Source organism: Urtica dioica, chromosome 8 (genome assembly GCF_054948205.1).
Source record: "Urtica dioica subsp. dioica isolate 48M chromosome 8, U.dioica_male_clone48M_v1_H2, whole genome shotgun sequence".
In the NCBI taxonomy this organism is placed as follows: domain Eukaryota; kingdom Viridiplantae; phylum Streptophyta; class Magnoliopsida; order Rosales; family Urticaceae; genus Urtica; species Urtica dioica.
Genome location: NC_142763.1, coordinates 4,231,292 through 4,240,989, shown reverse-complemented (window position 1 = coordinate 4,240,989; position 9,698 = coordinate 4,231,292). Strand labels below are relative to the sequence as shown.

At 34.3% G+C, this 9,698-nt stretch overlaps 1 protein-coding gene and 1 long non-coding RNA gene across 2 annotated transcripts; one reads left to right on the top strand and one right to left on the bottom strand.

Annotated features, from left to right (window-relative positions):
- The first annotated feature begins 2,384 nt into the window (after window positions 1–2,384).
- Window positions 2,385–3,832, top strand: LOC149387413 (uncharacterized). Its single transcript, XR_016300495.1, has 3 exons — window positions 2,385–2,525; window positions 2,604–2,697; window positions 3,649–3,832. It is a non-coding gene; the product is annotated as an uncharacterized LOC149387413 (long non-coding RNA).
- A 1,076-nt stretch (window positions 3,833–4,908) lies between these two features.
- Window positions 4,909–9,152, bottom strand: LOC149387412 (uncharacterized). The gene is made up of 5 exons (XM_089623841.1): window positions 8,781–9,152; window positions 6,856–6,935; window positions 5,241–5,359; window positions 5,082–5,158; window positions 4,909–4,962 (listed from the first exon to the last, which is right to left on the bottom strand). Exons 1-5 carry the CDS (start codon window positions 9,064–9,066, stop codon window positions 4,937–4,939), a joined length of 588 nt encoding a protein of 195 aa, XP_089479967.1. The 5' UTR covers window positions 9,067–9,152; the 3' UTR covers window positions 4,909–4,936.
- Between the last annotated feature and the right edge of the window lie 546 nt (window positions 9,153–9,698).

Sequence of the window (9,698 nt, the reverse complement as noted above, 5' to 3'; positions counted from 1 at the left end):
AATCTCGATATAATTTTTTAGAATATTAGTTTATTTTTCAGACGGTACTAATGATACAATAAATGCGTCCACATGATCTAATATGAGATCCGGCACGACTCGTATCTCCTTCCATCGCATCTTTCGTCGCTCGCCCCTTTGGCAGGAATTCCTCCGCCACGGCTTGGCTGTGCCTCCTCGTATAAATTATTAAAAAAAAATTCTTCATGTTTTTTCGTCATTTTCTCCCACCGTAATTGTGGCCGTTATGTGGTCGCCGCATTCTCTTTAATCCGTAAATTTAATTTTGTTATTTATGTCTGACTGTTCCAAACAGCACTCTACGGTCTACATCAAAATATATTTATATGCCAATTTGCACTCTATAAATGAATAGTGATGTAGTTTGTTATTTTCCACTAAGCTTTAATGCATATTAGTTAATATTAAGAAACTAAAATGTTGTCATATCACTTTTGACTATTTGATAGTGAAATGAATTGACCAATGATATAACAATGAATACGTGTTAACATTGAACATGCTTATAAATACAGTGTATTACATTGCAAACCCTTTTCTATTTGTTTCTCTTCCCGTTATATGCTATGAATTGTTGTATTATGGTGAAATCTTATCACTTCATCAATATGGGAAATAAATGTCTCATTGAATGAAAATACACACAATATTAATTAATACCTACAAAGGCATATATTTCTTAACTCATTTTATGGTTATCTCATTAGCTATGGCTGATCGAGGCTGGCAGATATACACCAAACATAATATAAATAAGTGAGAGAAATGGCTTTTCAATGTTTTAGTTAGATAACAACATGGACTTTAAAATGAAAACTATAGTTTTGTTGGTCGTTTGCTTCTCTTTAAGAAGATGAATGTAGTGCAGCTCCGAAAATGTCTTCAGATATAACTATTAGTTTTTTTTTCTTCCTTTTTTATATTTATATTAGTTTTTATTGACTGGTAAAGTAGTGAAGTACTTGCGCACTTTTTTTCTTTTGTAACTTGTAAGTCTTGTAAGTGATGAGTATAGATTCTGAAAATATGTGATTTAAAGAGTAAAATAAATCCGGATATAAAATCATCTAGATACTTTTATTTGTGTAGCCATCATTTGTATTTTGACACTTGAGTGTAGAAGTATTTTATTTTCAGTGTGAGTTGGGTTTTTGAGAATTTCAGAATCTGAGATAGAGATGAGATGAGTGAGAAACTATTGGATTTTGTTTGTTGGGGACCATTGAATTTGAGAGTATAGCAACTGTTTGACAAACACCAAACAGAGAGTGTTGACTGTTGTGTACTTGTGTTCTCTGTCTAATACTTCACCATGGTTAACGTTTTCTTGCTCACAAAAAAAAAAATAAAAAACGCATGCTTCTCCATTAAATTATATTAAAATAGGTAGGTAGACTTTTTTTTGAGGGAAAATAGGTAGGTAGACTTTACTTTAATAACTTGCTGTAAATCTCAATAGTTGGAGGAAAACTATTTTCGAGAACATATATCTAACGGAATAAAATATTTTTTTCAGGAATAAAAATATGAAAGAAATCATAAAATTTCCTCGGATGAACAATTTTTTTTTTTTTTTTTAAAGAAATGTTAGAAACCGCCACTTGGAAATCCTCCTCTGTCCCTGCCTTTATTCACCTATACCTACGAATCATTAGGACCACTAATTTCTCGCACAAACACTTGCACTTTTGTTTTTTGTATCCCTCATTTATAATAAATTTTTTTAGTATATTAATTAAGGCCTCTCCCGTATGTATTAATTTTGAAAAGAAAGCTGAACATGCGATATGCGAATATAATAATGTGAGAAGTCGGTTTTAGGGTTAAGGTGCGGTGGTTTGGACTTGGAGGTGATGGAGCGACAGCCAAGAGGCATGGCATATGGCAAACCGCAACTTAACATCGATCGCTTGCGTGCGAGTGTGTGTATGTAATGTAATTATATATATTATATGTGATGAGACTGTGAGGAATAGGCTACATAATAAGCTAGCTAGGGTTCGTAATTATTACACGGGGACATCAGTTTTATTATTTCTCAAATATATATATATATAAAAATAAATAATGACAAAAAATGAGAGCAGAGAGGTTGCGTCCATCCATTTCGCTGCTGTGCTTCAGACTGTGAGGAATAGGCTACATAAGCTAGCTAGGGTTGGTGAAAGCTCACACGTCCGTCCATCATAATTAATATGTTAGTAGAGAGTAGAGACTCACATTATACACCAACGAAGGGGTAGGTAATTTTTATAAGGGTACTTATAAAAATATGTTAGACTCACATATACCCCCTGGGTAAAAAAAAAAATCTCTCTCACACGCACACTCTATTTAAATTGCGAAGAAACACTCTCATTCACTTTGGCGATGGGCTCTCGTGGTGGAGAAGAAGGTTCGAAATGGCTCCAAATCGATTCAGTTACGGGGCTGTTGACGAGCGGCGATGAGGTGGTCCAGTGGTCTGCTGAAGAGCAGATCCAGCTGGAGAGAGAGATGCTGAAGTATGTCATTTGTTGTATATACATTCTTATTATCATTATCATTTAGCTTCATGTGTTGATTTTCTCAATGTGTTCTAGGTATGGTACTCAACCCACCATCGAGCAGTACGTGAAGGTCGCGGCCGAGTTTGACGACAAAAGCGTTCGGGACGTTGCTCGGCGTTGGACCAGGGTAAGTGATTTTGAAAATGTTTCATTTATTGAGTACCATATGACTTAAGTAAGGTATCAATAGTACCTTATTTGTTCCCTTGATCTTGGAAAAATCAAAGAGTGGAGAAGAAAAAATGAAACGCTTCATTTATTTGGAATTGAGTCTGTTATATATATTTTCCCTGTTTATATTTACTTAAGATAAGATATTTATTCCTTTAAATTTTCAATTTTCTTACTAAAACAAAAAAGGAAACAAAACAAAAAAAAAAACAACGGTTTCTTCTTTTTTCAAACACTTTGTCTAATGCTAAAAAGCCAAAGGGTATATCTTGACTTTTTTTTTTTTTTTTTTGCGTAAGAAAATTGAAAATAGAAGGAATTAGGTATATCATAATAAATAGAGTGAAAGCCACAATTTGATGTCTAAAAACCCAAAAAAAAACAAAATAAATAAATAAATAACCCAAGCGTTTTTCATTTTTGTTTTAGTAATGCTTCAATCAGAAATCGTTAAAAATTCGCACAAACAACCACAAAATAGTAATAATAATTTTTTTTAAAAAAATTAACAAATTAAACCACGAACAAACTATGGCTATTTCGAAGGCGTCAACAGCAAGCTTCTCCATCAGTTGCTGCCTCGTAGACGAGATCGTTCCTCACACCTAAAAAAATAATTATAATAACATCAAATTAATTATAATTTTTTTTTTCTGTAAAACATCTTCACGTTCACGTAGTGTAGAAATATAATCATATAACGCTTTCGTCTGGAGGCTAGACTTCAAGGAGAGCATTACAAATCCAATATGCTTTTAAGATCCACCAATTACCTCTTTCAATTTTGCCTAATCTGACCATGGAAAATTTCTTACATTTTCTCTTGCAGAAAAGTTGAATCTTAAAATTATAATCCCTCAATTGATTATTGTTTTTAAATCTTACCGTTATTTTCTGTTTTTACTAGGAGTCCAAGAGTGGCCGCAAGACCGAGAAGGCCCCTCGCGCGACCGCCTAAGCCGAGATCCTTTTAAATTCACTGTTTTATTAGTTGACACTTAATTTCCTACTTGTTTCTTCAAGACTGTTGAATTCATGTTTAATTATGTTATTGTTGACAAGTAAAATTAGTACAACTTGGTATCGAGATCCTTTTAAATTCTCTTTTATTTATAGACGTTTTGAGTTGAGGACGTGGGATGATCAATCCCACGACCTTGATAGTTATAAAATAACCGCTCGGTAATTGATAGTTAAGCAGTGTCGCTCTTCGCAATTAATCCACTTCTAAGCTCTGTCTCTCTGATTGGCCATCCTCACAAGACAAAACTCCAACCAAACCACTTGCTTTCCAATTTTCACCACTGTGATAAGAGACATACCCTAAATTGGTGGACCTTCAAAAACCCTCTCTCTTTTGTGCCAGAATATTCAATAATATTTGTCGATAGGGACGCTGATATATCGTATTTCAGCTGAGAAAAAAAGAAAAAGAAAAAAATCTACCCTATGAAAGCAATTGCAGTGTGGACATATCTACATATCTATTCTGTTTTTATTAATTTCAACAATTTTCAATTGCTAACGTTACTTTCATGTTCTTATATTACACTCTTATGTACTATGATTATAATAACGCTACGCGTAGTACTATGTCAGATAATTCATTTGCTCATTGTTAGAAATAATTCACGCGTAGTACTATATTTTATTTTTAATTTTTTTACTAATTATTCAAATAAAGTAAATTACCTAAGCAGAAAAATCATAAATTGAAAAAAAAACACTAAATGGTACTAAATGAGACTGACCGGCGATCCAAGCTTCATCCCACTATTCGGATTGCATGTGACAAAATTTATGTACCATTTTTTATAATATAGTTATTTCGTATATCTCATGTATTGATCGGGATCCCATATAAGTCTGATTTTGATAGTAAATACATCTCCACTTGATGTCAAAGTATAGGTCTGATTTTGTATTTGTTTTCATTCGGATCTTCAATTATTTTTTCTCTATCCTCAATTTTTTTTCTTTGTCACATGTGGTTTAGATTCAAATGCTATAATTTGTTTCGAACTCAAACTACCTTGGCTAGGCATAGGTAAGGATGGAAATTTTAAGGGGAAAAATGGATACATAAATCTGGACGCTGAATATTAAAAAAAAAAAACACAAAAACAAAAACTAGGAGCTTACTACAAATATAAAAAAAAATACATAACTTCATTACAAACAAAGCAGAACTCCGACTAGACTAAAGACTCATCACCAGCGTCTGTAATTCATCATCAAGCAAAACAAAATGAATTAAAACTCTCAAAATGAAAATCCATGAATTATATTGTGACACAAATAATAAATACATAATTGAAAATAGGAGAAGTAAAAAATTACCTTTCCCAGGAACAATAACTACAGGAGCAGATTTGCAGTTGTGGAAAACATACTCGCTCACGCTTCCCTGTAGTACACTGTACCAAAATCAAAACAGTAAATTAATTACTTATTTATCTAAAGTATTATATATTGTTTAATAAATTAAATAATATGAACCTTTGGATTAAGGTTCTGCCTCGGGTGCCCATGATCACGCACGCAGGTTTAAGCCTTGATGCTTCATTGCATATCACTTTCCCAGCTTCCCCTTCAACTATCCTCGCCACTGTCTTTACCTATTATTTATTTATTTTTATATAAGACATCACTTATCAATTATTTTTTAAAAAATCTTAAATATACAGTCCCGGTTAAACCTGTGCATTTGGAATGGAAATGGGGTGGAATTCCATTCCTTCCGGTCGATTTTAACTTTTAAGGAATGTAAATTTTCTTCCACTGATAAAGCGTGGTAGAAATTATTTCTTCCGTTGACCAGCGAAAATAAGTTAAAATGGTACGAAAATGTTCCTTCCAGTGGTTTCAGCTGATTTCAACATCTGTTCTATTTTTTTATTTTTTAATCCCTCATTTTTCTTCTCCTATAAATATCACTCTTATTCACATTATTTCCTCACAACTTTCTCATATAATTTCTTCTCATACTCTCTTCAACTACTCTAACTCTCATACAATTTAAAATATACTTGTTTTATTATAAACTTTATAATTTAATTTTCATATATAATTATAGTATATAGTGTTAATATATAAATTTAGTAAAGATTATCGTTTTATCCACTTTTTTTTTTTGTTCTTCTTCATATATAGTTTGTAATATAATTTTAATATGTAATTTTCATATATAAATTTAGAATATAGTTTGAAAGATTTTATGAGTTTAAAAACTAAATTACTCTCAATTTTCTCATTTTACATTTTAGTCCTTATTTAAAAAAACACTACATTTTAATCCTTTAAACATGTATTTATTTTAATTATTAATTTTTATGTACGGAAATGGAAATTTCCACCAATGGAATGAAAATTTCCGTACCATTCCCAGTGGAATTCTGGTCAACACTGGAAGGAATAATTTCTTCCAGTCAAAACCGGAGTTCCGTGCCCAATGGTAATGGATTTCCATTTCCTACCAAATGCCCAGGTATAGTCCCGCTTAGAGGTCTTGGAAAAATCAAAGAGTGGAGAAGAAAAAATGAAACTCTCCACTTATTTGGAATTGAGTCCGTTATATATATTTTCCCTGTTTATATTTAAGATATTTATTACTGAAAAAATGAATAAATTAATAAATAATTTTTCTCTTTCAAATTTTGTTTTGAGACATCAAGTTGTGACATTCACTCCATTTCGTCTAGTATAGCCTATTCCATTAAATTTTCAATTTTCTTACTAAAACAAAAAAGGAAACAAAAAAAAAAAAAAAAAAAAAAAACAACAACAACGGTTTCTTCTTTTTTCAAACACTTTGCCTAATGCTAAAAAGCCAAAGGGTATATCTTGATTTTTTTTTTTTTTTTTTTTTTTTTTGCGTAAGAAAATTGAAAATAGAAGGAATTAGGTATATCATAATAAATAGAGTGAAAGCCACAATTTGATGTCTATAAACCCAAAAAAACAAAATAAATAAATAAATAACCCAAGGGTTTTTCATTTTTGTTTTAGTAAATGCTTCGATCATAAATCGTTAAAAATTCGCACAAACAACCACAAAATAGTAATAATACTAATTTTTTTTAAAAAAATTAACAAACTAAACCACAAAACAAACCATGGCTATTTCGAAGGCGTCAACAGCAAGCTTCTCCATCAGTTGCTGAGTCGCCTCGTAGACGAGATCGTTCCTCACACCTAAAAAAATAATTACAATAACATCAAATTAATAATCACAATTCGCAGCACGTATAAAAAAAATAAGAATTAATCTCATTTTTATCTCTTGGACTCGTACCTCGGTTACATTTCACCCCCTGGACTCGAAAGTGTTGCAGAACTAATCTCAAAACTTAGACACGTGTTACAACTTGCCACTTCCGTCAGTATTTGGACATTAAGTTTAACTTTTTGATGACGTGACAATATTTTAAAGGATATAAGAGTATTTTCTATTATTCTAAATATTTTTAATATTTAAATATTATTATCAGATTAAATAATTAAATATTTCTCTCTCTCTCTCTCCTTTCTTCTTCTTCTTCTTTTCTTCTCTGCATTTTTTTCTTTTCTTCAATAATGAACAAAACTCATCAAACAATTCGAGTTTAATCACAACCTCAACAATCAAAACCAACCTGAACCCATAAAAACATCACAAAAATCCGAAAGCCCCAAATTCGAGCTATGAAGCTTGTTATTCTACGGAAAAGAAAGAAAGCACACTCTCTCTGGGTTCTGCTTTGCTTTGCTTTGCAGGTTTGGTGGTTCATAACTTGTGAACTATACTTGACTCGCTATAAGTTGTTGTTGAGTGCTAACTCTAACCGGACATCTCTGCCCTCGGCGTCTTCTCGTCACTTTTCCCCAGCATATCACACTCCTCTCCTCTTTTACCGTTTTACCCTCCGAGGCTCGTTTCTGACTTCTCGAGCACATGTTTCTTCATGAGCCCACCGCAGCAGATTCCATTAGACCTCCTATCATCTGGAGATCCTCTGTGACCTCGTGCCTCGACAGTGACACCCGGCTCGGCAGAATCTCCCGCTGGAAGTCCTTCCTCTGGCGATTCCTTCCCCGCCGGGCCCAGCCCTGACACTTTTTCTGCTAATCTGGCGACGACAGCAACGCCGTCTCGGTCTCTTCTTCCCTCAGGAAATGTTTGTCTGATTTCTCTTCTTCCAGACTCAACGTCATTGCCTCGAAATAGTCCATACTATCGTTGCCGTCGCCGTCGACGACCAAGGAAGACGAAGCTATGCTGGCAAACCAATCGAGAGACTCTTCGAGGGCTTTTGACGAAAAGGACACGATCGTCTCCGCGGCGTGCCTCGCCAGCTCATCGTACTGAGGATCCGAGATCGTCGCCGAGTCTACCGGGTTTCCGTCGGATTCTCCTCTTGACGGTGAGCACTCCTTGTTCTCTGGGCTTGGCGGGGCGTCCGAGTCGATTTCGGTTGTGAATGACAAATGGGTCTTTCGAGGAAAGTCGGCTTTTTGAAGTTCACTGAACCAGTACGTTCGTTGAGCCTATCGGAATCGGACACCAAATCGTAGTCTTCTGGAAGCTCATAGCTCGAATTTTGGGCTTTCGGATTTTTGTGATGTTTTTATGGATTCAGGTTGGTTTTAATTGTTGAGGTTGTGATTAAACTCGAATTGTTTGATGAGTTTTGTTCATTATTGAAGAAAAGAAAAAAATGCAGAGAAGAGAAGAAGAATAAGAAGAAAGGAGAGAGAAAGAGAGAGAGATATATAGAAATATTTAATTATTTAATATGATAATAATATTTAAATATTAAAAGTATTTAGAATAATAGAAAATACTCTTATACCCTTTAAAATATTGCCACGTCATCAAAAAGTTAAACTTAACGTCCAAATACTGACGGAAGTGGCAAGTTGTAACACGTGTCTAAGTTCTGAGATTAGTTCTGCAACATTTTCGAATGTAGTGGGTGAAATGTAACCGAGGTACGAGTCAGGGGATAAAAATGAGATTAATTATCAAAAACACATATATATCGATCCGTGTTACGTAACTGGAAACGGAATGAACGAGGTGTAGTGTATCTGCGAGACGACAGAAGTGGATCAAGGCCCAATCAAAGGCCTGTTTGCTATTGGGCCCATGATCCACAGCCACCAGAATATCTCGGCCCCTCCTTCTCTCTCCTGTTTCTCTCTCTAGCTCTGGCTCGTGCTCTGCTTCTCGACTCACCTTCAGCGATGGGAGTTTCACTTCTTTCCAGCTGTACACTTCTTCGCCTTCCACCACCGTCTCCATTTTAACCACCACACCCTCTTTCCCACAATCGGATGATCTCATCACTTGATAAATATTATTTGCTTTGGTGCCGAAAGAAACTATCTCTTTGTCCGCATCAAGTTTTTGACTTTTATAAATTAAACGACTCCCAATGATGGAATTTTGTTTTTGAATTAATGACATTTTTGCCCCCTCAACTATGTCACCGTTAACAAGTTGCACCCTGAACAAAAAAAACTGCAATATCACTCCTTCATGAAAGACATCGTTTGATATTTAGTTTCTGTGACTTTTTTCGTCAAAATTGACAGAATATGAGCACGTGCCTATCACCAGTTGTTTCAAATAAGGGAAATTATTTAAATACCCTCAAGTATAAATCATTAATTAAATTTATATTTATTTTATAAAATATAGCAAGAATCAAAATAAAAAACCAAATCTCAATGGCCGTCCCTTCTCCATCCCAATCCAAAACCTAGAATCCCATTTCAGCAGGAGACCAAAACCTTACTGTTGCCGCCGGAGAAGATGAAGAACACGGAGGCGCAGACGAAATCGAAGAGGTTCAAGTCAAGTTCTTTTTTATTATCCCGGTGGCTCCGAGACTTTTGAGACGGTAGCGAAATTCTGCTACGGCGTGAAGAGAGAAATATCGGCCTCGAATGTCGTTTCTCCATTGCACCGACGAG